We start from the raw sequence: 12,711 nt of genomic DNA, 5'->3' as shown, positions 1-12,711 counted from the left end.
ATATTAAAAATGAAAATAATAATTTTATGAATCAACGCGCTAGGTCTTTAAGAGTACTTTAACAGTGGTGCCCAACCCTGGTCCCTGAGGAACACCACCCTGCATGTTTTAGTTGTTCTGCTCCAACACACCTGGTTTAAATGAAAGGGTGATTAACAGGCTTCTGCCAAACTTAAGAAAGTAATTAAACCACTGAATCATGTGCTGGAGCAGGGCAGCAAAACATGAAGGTTGGAGTTCCTCAAGGACCAGGGTTTGGAACCACAATTTTTGCCTGAAATTATAAAAACAATGTAAACTAGCTGTGCCAGAATTACCCTAATTTAATCAATTGTCTTCTCAAAATAAATGGGAATGAAAACCATTTTTATTTTTTTGTGTGAGTGTGTGTGTGAAAATCTTGGAAAAAACTTGCTGTCCAGCCTAAATGAAAGTGAGACGTTGACCTTTTTCTATAAGGTGAAACGTTAAGCAGTTCTGAGGACAACTTTTCTATTTTAGCTGCAAGGAAGTGAGACTTGAACTGTGCACTGCTCACGTACTCGCAGTTACAACACGCATTACACTTAATTTGCAGAAGCTTCCTTTTCTACTGCACATCTTTCAGGTTTGTAACAGTTTCCCTTTTCTTCTTCACAGGTTGAGCTTTGTAACGGACCAGTTTGAAGAAACGCCTGTTTTGCTGTCGCACACATCTGCAAAGCACTTCCTCTTCTCGTGGGAAACGGTTCCTGTCAGAAAAGCGTCACAGCGGATTACTTGCAGATTTCTAAAATCTGAGTAAAGAAGAATTTACTGACCATGGTTTGACCAAGGAGCTGTCTGATCCTGTCGCATCAGTCCTATCGGAGCCTGGATTCATGGACGAGGAAGCATTGTGGGCTTCTAGTTGATTTTTCTAAACTCATGACCTCAGATTGTGGTTTTGTTTGATTTTGGCTATGCCTGCCACTTCTAATGGAACATACTTATTTTCTGGAAAATATCAACTGACTGAAAATATTTTTGTGTGCTTTTTTCATCTTTTTATTTTTTTCAAAATGGAGCTCATAACGTAAACTCCATAAAGTCGGAGCGCTGGGAGATCAGATCAAACGTCGAGGATCTTGATCTGCATGACTCTGCCCGTCACTTAAACCCAAATCTCGGAGCGTCTCTTCCAGCATGCATTGCAGCCTGAGGAGGAAACGTCCTACGTGTGACTCTGACTTCTCTGCCATCGTCGTTCCCTCCATGCGTGGGTCTGGATACCTCGACTACACGGTTGAGAACCATGCGTCCAGATCCTTTTTGGTCATGGATGAGTTCAGACGACACGAGGTGTTGTGTGACCTGATTCTGCGGGTCACGTTCAAGGAGATGGCCATTAACTTCAAGGTGATCAGAGTGAAGTCAGAATGCAAGCTGACCCGAGCTTCTCTTCTCTACACAAACAGCTGGTGATCAAACCTGAAGTGCTTGTAAAGCCATGTTTCATTAGACATACAGAGCCATTTATGAGGTCGGGGGGACAAACACTGACGGCAAGCTAGCCTGGAGTATTTAAGTTGAAAATATGTAAATCGAATTTAGCTGAATCCCGACCGGGGGCCATTCTGGATGGAGTTAGCTTCTTCGATCTGAGCATGTGTGTGTTTCCTCCCACAGACCAAAAACATGCACGTTAGGCTGATTGGTACCTTTAAATTGTCCCTAGGTGTGAGTGAGAGAGTGAATGGTTGTTTGTCTCGTTTGTCTCTATGTGTCCCTGTGATGGACTGGAGACCTGTCCAGGGTGTACCCCACCTCTCACACAGTTATACTGCTGGATATGGGAACCAGTGACCCAAAAAGAAAGAAGCAGGTAAAAGATAATGGATGGATATTTGCAGCTGGGCCAAAAAACTTCTATTATACATTTCCAGCTGTCAATCATGAGACTTGACCCCACCTTCAGATTAGATCAGTGCAGCCTCAACCACTGAAAAACAGAATTCAGATTTTTTTTTTTTTTTTTGGAACCTGCAGTTCTTTGGCAAGGTTATGAATAATCACTGAATATTCTCTGTTACAGATAGCTTTCAGAATAACAGGTCCGTGGTTCCCAGCCCTAGTCCTTGAGGAACACCATCCTGCATGTTTCAGTTGTTTCCTGCTCCAACACGCCTGATTCAGTGGATTAATTACTTCCTCAAGTTCTGCAGAAGTCTGCTAATCACCCATTCATTCAAATCAGATGTGTCAAAGCAGGGAAATAACTAAAGCATGCAGGATGGTGTTCCGCAAGGACCAGTGTTCGGAACCACTGATCTAGGTTTAGGGAAATGGAGTTTATTTACATTAGAATTGACGAGCTAATAGCTAATCAAAGCAAAGTTAATGGCTGACATCTTAAAACCACTCCTCTCAGAAATTTCTAAGTGGTTCATGTTCATTTTAATATAATTTTATAGACCTTTACTTCTCTGTCAGTTTTGAAAAAAACATTTTTTATCAAAATATATGATGTTCCTTCAGGAAGTGCTCCTGGCTGCGAGCTACAGCTGCTCTGCCTCTGTTGGAGCTCGCAAATATCCACCAAATTTGACACAAACGCTGGATAATGCAAATTTGATGGATGTGAAATTGGAACATAGTGTTCACATGAAATGTTATGAATATTTTTAGATTGGAGTGGTTTAAATATTTCAGCAATCCACTTGTTTTGGTTACACTCAAATTAGCCATTAGCTCCTCAGTCCAGTCAGAAATAAACTATTTTTTTCAACAGCACGTGACATAATTATATATTTTTTTAACATTTTTAACTCCACTTCAGACAAACTCAGAATCAGAATAAGCTTTATTATCATTGCACCGAAGTACAGCGAGATTATATTCCGTACAGTCGTCCAAAAGATGGACTGAGTGCACGTGGCTGCAGCTCCTAGGAGAACAGCCCCTTATTCTTTAGATAGAAATGGGGAAAGACCATGAGGATAGGATCGTGGTATTACAACAAAGATCTCTTCACACCTTGTCCTTGTCAGGATGCGATTTAAGACATCAAAAAACTCTACCAGCAAGAACATTTATAGACACATTACATCTGCACTTGATTACAAGATGGTGAGATTTGTCCATGAAGCACTTCCAGATAGCACCATAGTCCTGATAAGATGTTAATGTCAGTCGGTACAGCTCTGATAAGCGTTCACAGAAGTTCGGGGGGGTGCGTGGAGAACAGATAGAGCAGAGCCTTCTTAGTTTACATACATCTCTGGAGAAATTTGATAAGTTGGCCTACTTCAAGGCCAAATGGGGAGATGAGATTCAGATAAGCCATAGTTGTTTTTTGTTCAGGCTGACTGTTTTTCTCATCAGCCTTGAGTTCTACTGGTACTATCAATATCCAAAATGGCCAGATTTGTGGACATTCCACTGGTCCGTGCTTATTAGCTTTCTCCAAGTTCAACCCCAACATGCTGGCGAGTTCCAGAAGCCGCAAGTGGCTTACGATTCTCATAAATCGCTTCCATCTTACGGTTGAGCTCATAAATCAGCTGAGTCTGAGAACTCGAAGCACAAACCAAACCTTCACATAAAGTCAGCAGCTTTACCATGGCCGAAACTGCTGCCACCGTCTTCCTTAATAGCCGATAACATACAGTAGGTGTCCGACGGTGCCAAAAAGCAGAAACCCTGCTATCATAAATCCAATGATCTTCGGCGTCCTCCTGAGACAGCACAGAAAGGCACAACATATCCATGATGTACCCTGCCACGTGCCTCTCAGCCGGACATGAGGGTTCTCCAGGACCCTGTCGCTTGGTTGAAAAACAAAAATGATCAATTGCGTTGAAAGTCCAGCTGACCACATCCATGACAGTAATTTATGATCGGAAGATGTGTAAATAGAAGCTCCGATACACAGGACAGAGAGCAACGATGCAGGAGAGGGAAGAAAAAGCATCCGTCGTGGTCGAGAGCGAGTGAGGAAAAAAAAACGGAGCTATTTACAGTCACATGTCTGTTTAATTAGTTATGTATTTTTTATTACATTTGATGCAATTTGTTATAGTACAAATATCTAGTATAAATACCCTAGCTATGACAAATTAAAATTCAAAATATTTGTAGCAGCTCCATGGAATGCTTTTTTGGGAAATTTGAGAATTATCCTCAATCTGTTCCAGTACTTATCTTGCAAAACACCCCGTTTCAAAACGTTGGAGTATTTGATTGCTGCAGAAGTGATAACATCTAAAAATACACCAATTGTTTGAACAGTTTTAGACTTGGAGGTTTGAGTAGTTTTAAATGGTGGGAAATTGCTCTCGAGTCGGTCCTTTTCTGAGCAGCTCGTCAGAATTTCTCCCAAAGTCACCAAACTAAAATAACTGCTGTGTACTGCAGGTGAGATACTGACTGTTCTCAACTACTGCATACAACCCCTCTTTTAAAAGACTACAATGTGAAGATAATTGGAAGACAGAGACAAATTCTAATTTTATCAGCCAGCTGTCGTTAGTAATGATGACTTGCAGGCCTTGATGCTTCAGCAGCTGTCAGAAGTCGAGCTGAATATAATCCATGCTGTTTAATGACTTTTTCTATCTGTTTAAAACATTGAAAAAGCACATAAACACATTTTGTGAAGCTTGTTGGAGAGGATAACCATAGTCTGAGCTCAAATTTGCTGTATTTTGTTGCAGATTTGGATCATTCTTATTAGAATTAACTTGGTTTATTAATTTATTTAAGCCCATTGAACTACTTTGGATATGTATTTAACATCTTCAAAATGCTGCCTAATGAAAGATAAATTGTCTAACTGTGTTTTGTTCCGCACAAAACTGGAAAAATCATGAGAAAATTCAATAAAGACAAAGAAATATGAAGTTTAACTTTAGTTTTTCTCTGTACTACAGTTTTGATGTATCTGCTCATCATTTATAACTTGTTGTCAGTCGCACACCTCCACAGCAGAGTCTGCGTGTCAGTCTTTGACCTTGTGCACAGTTTTTCATTCTTGTTAAACACGTCTTCAGGTGCACAAAGTGGTCCTGGCCTCTTGCAGTGCGTACTTCAGAGCCATGTTCACGCGGGGCTTCAAAGAGTGCAGCGCCTCCGAGGTCACTCTGCGCGATGTGTGCCCCGAGGTGATGGGAAGACTGATCGACTTCGCCTACACGTCCCGCATCACCATGGGAGAGAAGTGTGTGCTACATCTTCTTCTTGCTGCTATGAGGTGAGCGTACTGAAGCAGTGGAGCGGTGTGTTGAAGACTGATTGAAAACAGGTGAAAGTTTGTGTTCAGAGACGTGCTTTCTCCTGACGTTCTGTCTTCTGTGAAGGTTTCAGATGGAGGACGCGGCCAAAGCGTGTTGCGATTTCCTCACCAAACACCTGGAGCCGGCGAACGTCATCGGCATCTCCCGCTTTGCAGAAGAGATCGGCTGCACGGAGCTGCATCAGACGTGCAGAACGTACATCAGTTCACACTTCAGTGAGGTAAGGTGCATAAATGTATGTCATTATTTAAAAATATGCAATGTGTCGCTGCCTCGGGTGTGTAGCTCTCATGTCAGGTCATAAGATTTAAAACTCTACAGAGGAGTGTTTTCTAAAGCCTGGCTAATGATGTCATTATGTAACCTTTGTATCTTAATTATTTAACGCTGAATAATTCTTATCACATGCACTCCATTTATGCTCTGATAATTTGGAGAACGTTGCAGACTCATTAAAATCATGACAACAGTTTTGATAGCCGATATAATGTCTGAAAAATTTGTAGCTTTGTCCACCCCCAAGAATCTTAAGAAAACAGTGAATGGGGCGGGGCTTGTTTATTTAGCGCAGCTGTTAGCAACCATGAAGCTAAGCTAATCACATCCACGCTATACGTAGTCCCACACTAGGAAGTAGTATGGTCATAGAAACAGTCTTTCTAACGTGTGTTCACATTTTCTATCCTCCACTATTCACCATAAAGTTATCAAGTGTGTTACAAAAATATAAATTAAACAAAGAAACGCCCTTCTCTGTTTATTGTTTAAACTGACAGTCACGTACGGCGAAGGCCTAATTAATATTGACCTCAGCAGAGTTTATTTTTCTTTGTAGAGAAGTAAAGATTTCAGACAAACAATGCATTTCATTGAGGACAACAAAGACAACGTTACTAACACTGATGTGTATTTTACCGCTACTTTAGATTTATTGTGCTGGCTAAAGTTTTACAAGGCAATAGCTTATGCTAGGTTATCTTGACGTTAGCTTGCTAACTTGAGAGGGATGTAGTTAATGACAAGTGGGTTGAAGGATTGAAGATAATTTCTTATTGTTTTGTTTTACAGAACAATTAAAATAAACTTACCATGCTCTGTTCAAAAAAGTATGCTACACAGTATTGTTCTCTGCTTCAACTGCCCTGAAAGTGAAACCTAAGTGAATGGTCATGGCTTGAAAGTAGTCTTCATGCTCCCTCTGCTGGATACATTGCACAATCAGAGCGGGTTTCCAGCATTTTAGGGCTGAAAATTAGAAATGTTTATATTGGTGCATAATGGGACAATTATCACCAATATGATAGGTCCCCAAAGGCCTATATTAGCCAAAATTATCGGCCCTACCAATATATCGGTCGGGCTCTAATCTGCATGCTGCACTGTTTTTACCTTCTAACCACTTTATGTTTTCAGCTTGAGATAGTGAAGTAAACTGAATCTGAATTGTCTGCTGCTGTTTCTTCCTCTAGGTGACCAAAGTGGAGGAGTTCTTCAGCTTGTCTCACTGCCAGCTGCTGGAGCTCATCAGTCAGGACAGTCTCAAGGTGCTCTGTGAGTCTGAGGTACGTGAAATCATTTTGAAATAATCTGATTCTAAAAAGAAAAAAGACACCTAATATCATTCCTTGAATAAATGCCTAACTCTGCATGTCTTAAACAAAGTCTCAGGTGATCTTTTAGTGCTCAGCGTATGTGTTGGGAGGACTCTCGGCTAATACCGTACCAAATTTTAGCTCAGTATCTGTAAAATTGACAAAGTAAAAGCCATTTGGGGTTTTCTAGTTATCATGGCCATCCTGAATTTAATTACCATTGAAAGTTACTAGCTTAAGATGTAATTCAGTGATTATCTTCTGAGAGTTTTAATCAAATCTGTCCAGATATTTTGCATACAAACAAACAAACACAGAGACGGACACTCACAGGCTCGATGAGATGTTTTTAATGGTGGCGGGCAATAATAACTGTCTGGATTCCATTTTCCATTGTGAGAGTCTCATAAAGCCATATAGAAATTAAATTATTTAGTTATTTTCACTAATGACGGTCAGTTAGATCATAAAATAAACTTAATTTCTTGCTCCATCCTCTTTCCATGATATAGTGGTTATCAAAGTGTTCACGCCACATTTTAAAGGAGGAATGTTTCAAGATGTCCCCTCGCCTCAACCCGACTAAAGCAAAATGAGTCAAATTTAACTGTAATTTGTGTCAATTAAAAAAAAATTACCTGTTTTTATGATGCTCTATTGGACTCAGTTTTTTTTTTTTTTTAAGAATTCAAACAGAACTTCCACTCTGCAAGAACAATAAAAACAGACCACTGGTTATTAAAGAATGTAAAGAAATCAAACTAAATGTGCATTCACGTGTGAAACTTTAAACTTTGTCGATCTGTGCACAGACACCCAACAAAAATAAATTTATAAAGCCTTTGTATGATCATTAGTCTGTAATGAGTCTATTATTAAAATAACTGTTTCAGTTCAGTTTGTGGGACAAGAATCCGCTCGTCTTGAGTCTGTAGAACGTCCAGTCTTCTTCATTTATTGTTGGTTTAAATGTCGATGTCCCACGCACATGTGTCCAGATCGACCATCATCATTCCGCCCGTTGGACGCCTCGTTCAAACTTTTCCTCCTGTAAAGAAAACGAAACTCGTCCGTCACCAGTTCTATCCATGTCACAGTGTGAGAACTAATGGACCAATCTGTTATTTGACAGACGCTGTAGGTTTTATTATTATTTTGAACCTGAATAGATGTTGAAATCTTGTCCTCATCAGGTGTATAAGGCCTGCACGGACTGGGTCAGCTGGGACTTGGAGAGCAGGTCCCAGTACCTTCATGCTCTCCTGAACGCTGTTCACATTTACGCTTTGCCTCCGAAGTTTCTGAAGAACCAGCTTCTGTCCTGCCCCATCCTCAGCAAGGTGACCCTCAGTCTGAGCATTTGTATTAAATCAGTCTTCTCAGTTCATTCATCACTAATGAAGTGTTGGATGTTTGACTTGTTGTCTTTTTGTTTACCTCCAGGCCAATTCCTGTAAGGACTTCCTGTCAAAAATCTTTCAGGAGATGACACTGATGAAGCTTCCTCCTCCACCAAACCGTGGAAGCCAGCTCATCTATGTGGCCGGCGGGTACGTGCCCCCTCTGTTCTCAACATTTATCCTGACGTCTTGTGTCGACAGTAGCAAACACTTGGAGAACCACAGGTCCATGTTTCCTGACGTCACGTCATGTGTAAGACTGGTTCAGCCTGCCACCAAGTGGCTCAGAGCAGATCACAAACTTCACTCAGTTCATGCCTCGGTGGTGTTTTAAGAGTTTAACCTACCAATAGTTTTATCCATGGGTCTAATTAGATACCATACCATTTTATTTATAGAGCACTTAAAACGGCGACAAGGCCAACCAAAGTGCTGTACAGACAGAACAACAGGTAACACACAAAGCAAAATACAAAATGAAGTAAATCAGAATAAAGACAAAAACCGATGCAGATAATGACGACAAACCAGTGTGGAGCGTACAGGTTCAAAACACAGATCATCTGGTGTTGAAAGCTACTGAATAGTAGTGGGTTTTTAAACGGGACTTGAAAACCGAGAGGGAGGGGGCCTGTCTGACAAGCAGAGGTAACTCGTTCCAAAGTCTTGGTCCTGCTACAGAGAAGGCCCTGTCACCTCTGCACTTAAGACGAGATCCTGGAACTGTGAGGAGCAACTGGTCCGCTGACCTCAGGGAACGTGGTGGGACATACGGTTGTAGGAGATTGGAGAGATGGGGGGGCGACACTGTTCAGTGATTTGTAGACATACATGAGTATTTTGAACTGGATTCGAAAGTGAACCAGTAACCAGTGCAGTGAGGCCAAAACTGGTGTAATGTGCTCTCTTTTGCCTGTACTGGTTAAAAATTGGGCTGCTGCATTCTGGACCAGTTGTAGTCGTGCAATGGAGGTCTGACTGATACCAAACAGGAGCGAATTGCAGTAATCAAGCCTAGATGTAATGAATGCAGGTATTACTGTCTCTAGGTTATTTTTGGACAATATAGGCTTCAGTTTAGACAGCCGCCTCAGTTGGAAGAAACATGATTTAACAATCATGTTTACATGATTGTTAAGTTTCAGGGAAAGGTCCATTATCACTCCGAGATTAGTGACTCTTTGTTTTTCTGACAGGGTTAGAGCGGAAAGGTCGATGCAGTGGTTTGTGATCGTGTCATTGGGAGGGAACAACATGACTTCAGACTTCTTTTCATTGAAACTTAAGAAATTTAAAGTCATCCAGTCCCTGATGTCAGCCAGGCAGTCGAGCAGAGGTTGAATAGAGCATGTACCATTGTGTCTTAGGGGGGAGTAAATTTGACAGTCATCGGCATAGAAGTGGAAGGGCATGTTGTGTTTCCAGAAAATAGCACCAAGCGGCAGCAGGTATAAAGAAAATAGGAGGGGACCCAGGATGGACCCCTGCAGAACCCCCCATTTAAGCTCTGCCTCTGCGGAACTAAAATCATTGATGGAGACACAAAAGGATCTGTCAGTGAGGTAAGATCTGAACCAATTGAGGGCTGACCCTGTGACGGCCACCCACTGCTCCAACCTAGTAATGAGGATCTCATGGTCGATGGTGTCAAAGGCGGCTGTGAGGTCCAACAGGACAAGCAGCACAGAATCACCAGTATCTGTGGATCTGAAGATGTCGTTAAAGACCTTCAGCAGGGCAGTTTCAGTGCTGTGGAGAGGTTTAAAGACTGTTCAAAATGACTGAACTTTGTTGGATTATTACCTGGATTACTGAGCATGAACTTTGATGTTCTGAACAACTTTGGCTATGACTGCCTCAGAGTCGATGGGGGAGAGGGCGGCCCCCAGAAACCATCTTATCACCAGCAAACTGGTTGGTCCACTATGGGAGTGTGCTGCTTCTGGGACTCGGTTTTGTTGTAGCTCCTCGGACTGATGAAGTCCTTTGGATGAAGGACGAAACATCTCAACAAAAAAAGAAACCGTCTAGAGGAGCTGACTGAACATTGCTGGACTGAAGTGAAAAGGCTTTGCTCAGTCTGCACAGAGGGGCAGCATTATTTCACAGAAGACCATTTTGACTCTGACATCTTTAAACTCAGAGACAACAGATCATCTGCAGCAATACATGCCAAAAAATAAGCTTCTTTTCATATTTCAGTGTGAAGCTTTTTATTTCTGGCACCATTTTCTATAATTGTCAGCAAAAGCTTTGACCTGAAATAAATGTATTCCTCTATTTTAGCCCACGTTGCTCCGTTTGGTTAAAAAGGCACGGGTCTCGTTTTATTTCCATCATGAGTCCTTCGTTTTTTTCATTTATTTCAAATTGTATTTTTGTACAAGGATGTTGAGGCCAGATTGAGTTGCCCATATGTGCTATCTAAATCGCTAACTTGTAACTTTTTTATTATTATTATTGTTCAGATACAGGCAGCTGTCTCTGTCCACAATGGAGGCGTTCGATCCCAGGAGCAAAGTGTGGATAAAAATGGCCAACATGGAAACTCCCTGCAGCGGTCTGGGGGCCTGCACACTCTTCGGACTCATCTATACTGTAGGCTTCATGAGTTTAAACCTAACAATCCACATATTCAATAAATGATGAACTGTAAACTCATTGTTTGAGGGTTTACAGCTCGTTCTGAGTCGGCTGATTTAAGAATTTTACAATTGTTTCTTTTTTCTTTCTCTTTAAATTCAGGTGGGAGGAAGAAACCTGTCGATTCAGAGCAACATCGACTCCAGCGCTCTGTGCTGCTACAACCCCATGTCCAACCAGTGGAGTCAGCGAGCTTCTCTCAACATCCCCAGAAACCGCGTGGGGGTGGGCGTGGTGGACGGATGCATCTACGCCGTCGGGGGCTCCCAGGGATCCGTACATCACGACACGGTGGAGAAGTGAGACATGAAAGCATCCACTACATTTTTAAACTCTTACAAAGTACTGCAGGAATGTTTTAAATGCATTTCTCTAAGTGTAGTGGAGCACATTTGTTTTTTTGCGCACCTCAGGGTGTTTGTGCATGATAACACCAAAACATTTTATAAAACCCGTCCATCAGGAAGTCTGTTACTAATAATCAAATCAGACATGTGCTCTTTCAAAACATGTTGGGACAAACTTCCCAGGAATGTCAGTCTTGTTGCCACGAGGAGTTTTATTGCTGATGTAAATCGTTCTAGTTCAGCTGCTGAAGAAAGATCCAGATCTCTAAAAGTGACAGTTTTGTTATGCTATTAGCTTTTTGTTACAAATCATTACATCTAAATAAATTTGCTACATATTTGTCCTTAAATGTTCACATATTTTGTAGTGAGAGGTTTATGGAAACCTAAGGAGATAATAATTAGGCAACTCATCAAATATCCTCAGTTTGGAGACATCACGTTGAACTCTGGACTGACAAGCTAATGGCTAGTCAGAGCTAGTTAGTGCAGAGGACGAGGGATGGAGAACGACCTGAAGAAGTGGCTGCAGATTACATCTACTAGCATATTTAGCTACATCTACTAGCATATTTAGCTACATCTACTAGCATATTTAGCTACATCTGCTAGCATATTTAACTACATCTGCTAGCATATTTAACTACATCTGCTAGCATATTTAACTACATCTACTAGCACATTTAGCTACATCTACTAGCATATTTAGCTACATCTACTAGCATATTTAGCTACATCTGCTAGCATATTTAGCTACATCTACTAGCATATTTAACTACATCTACTAGCACATTTAGCTACATCTACTAGCATATTTAGCTACATCTACTAGCCTATTTAGCTACATCTACTAGCACATTTAGCCACATCTACTAGCACATTTAGCTACATCTACTAGCACATTTAGCTACATCTACTAGCACATTTAGCTGCATCTACTAGCACATTTAGCCACATCTACTAGCACATTTAGCTACATCTACTAGCACATTTAGCTACATCTACTAGCATATTTAGCTCCATCTACTAGCATATTTAGCTACATCTACTAGCACATTTAGCTACATCAACTAACACATTTAGCCACCTCTACTAGCACATTTAGCTACATCTACTAGCACATTTAGCTACATCAACTAACACATTTAGCCACATCTACTAGCACATTTAGCTACATCTACTAGCACATTTAGCTACAAATACTAGCACATTTAGCTGCATCTACTAGCACATTTAGCTACATCTATTGGCATATTCAGCTACATCTACTAGCACATTTAGCTACAAATACTAGCACATTTATCTGCATCTACTAGCATATTTAGCTATATCTGCTAGCATATTTAGCTACATCTACTAGCATATTTAACTACATCTACTAGCACATTTAGCTGCATCTACTAGCACATTTAGCCACATCTACTAGCATATTATTTACATCTACTAGCATATTTAGCTACATCTACTAGCACATTTA

At 41.0% G+C, this 12,711-nt stretch overlaps 1 protein-coding gene across 1 annotated transcript in view; it reads left to right on the top strand.

Moving 5' to 3' along the window:
• The first annotated feature begins 1,164 nt into the window (after positions 1-1,164).
• Positions 1,165-12,711, top strand: part of keap1a (kelch-like ECH-associated protein 1a) — a 15,770-nt gene continuing 4,223 nt past the window's right edge. Inside the window, exons 1-8 of the mRNA XM_037695483.1 lie at positions 1,165-1,377; positions 5,010-5,209; positions 5,316-5,472; positions 6,722-6,814; positions 8,038-8,184; positions 8,288-8,394; positions 10,713-10,842; positions 10,990-11,186. Coding sequence (XP_037551411.1) covers positions 1,165-1,377; positions 5,010-5,209; positions 5,316-5,472; positions 6,722-6,814; positions 8,038-8,184; positions 8,288-8,394; positions 10,713-10,842; positions 10,990-11,186 — 1,244 coding nt within the window. The remainder of the gene's footprint in view (positions 1,378-5,009; positions 5,210-5,315; positions 5,473-6,721; positions 6,815-8,037; positions 8,185-8,287; positions 8,395-10,712; positions 10,843-10,989; positions 11,187-12,711) is intronic.

This window comes from Nematolebias whitei, chromosome 21 (assembly GCF_014905685.2).
Source record: "Nematolebias whitei isolate Nwh7 chromosome 21, NemWhi1, whole genome shotgun sequence".
NCBI lineage: Eukaryota > Metazoa > Chordata > Actinopteri > Cyprinodontiformes > Rivulidae > Nematolebias > Nematolebias whitei.
Note: the sequence above shows the minus strand (reverse complement) of the source record. Positions and strands in the feature narration are given on the sequence as shown.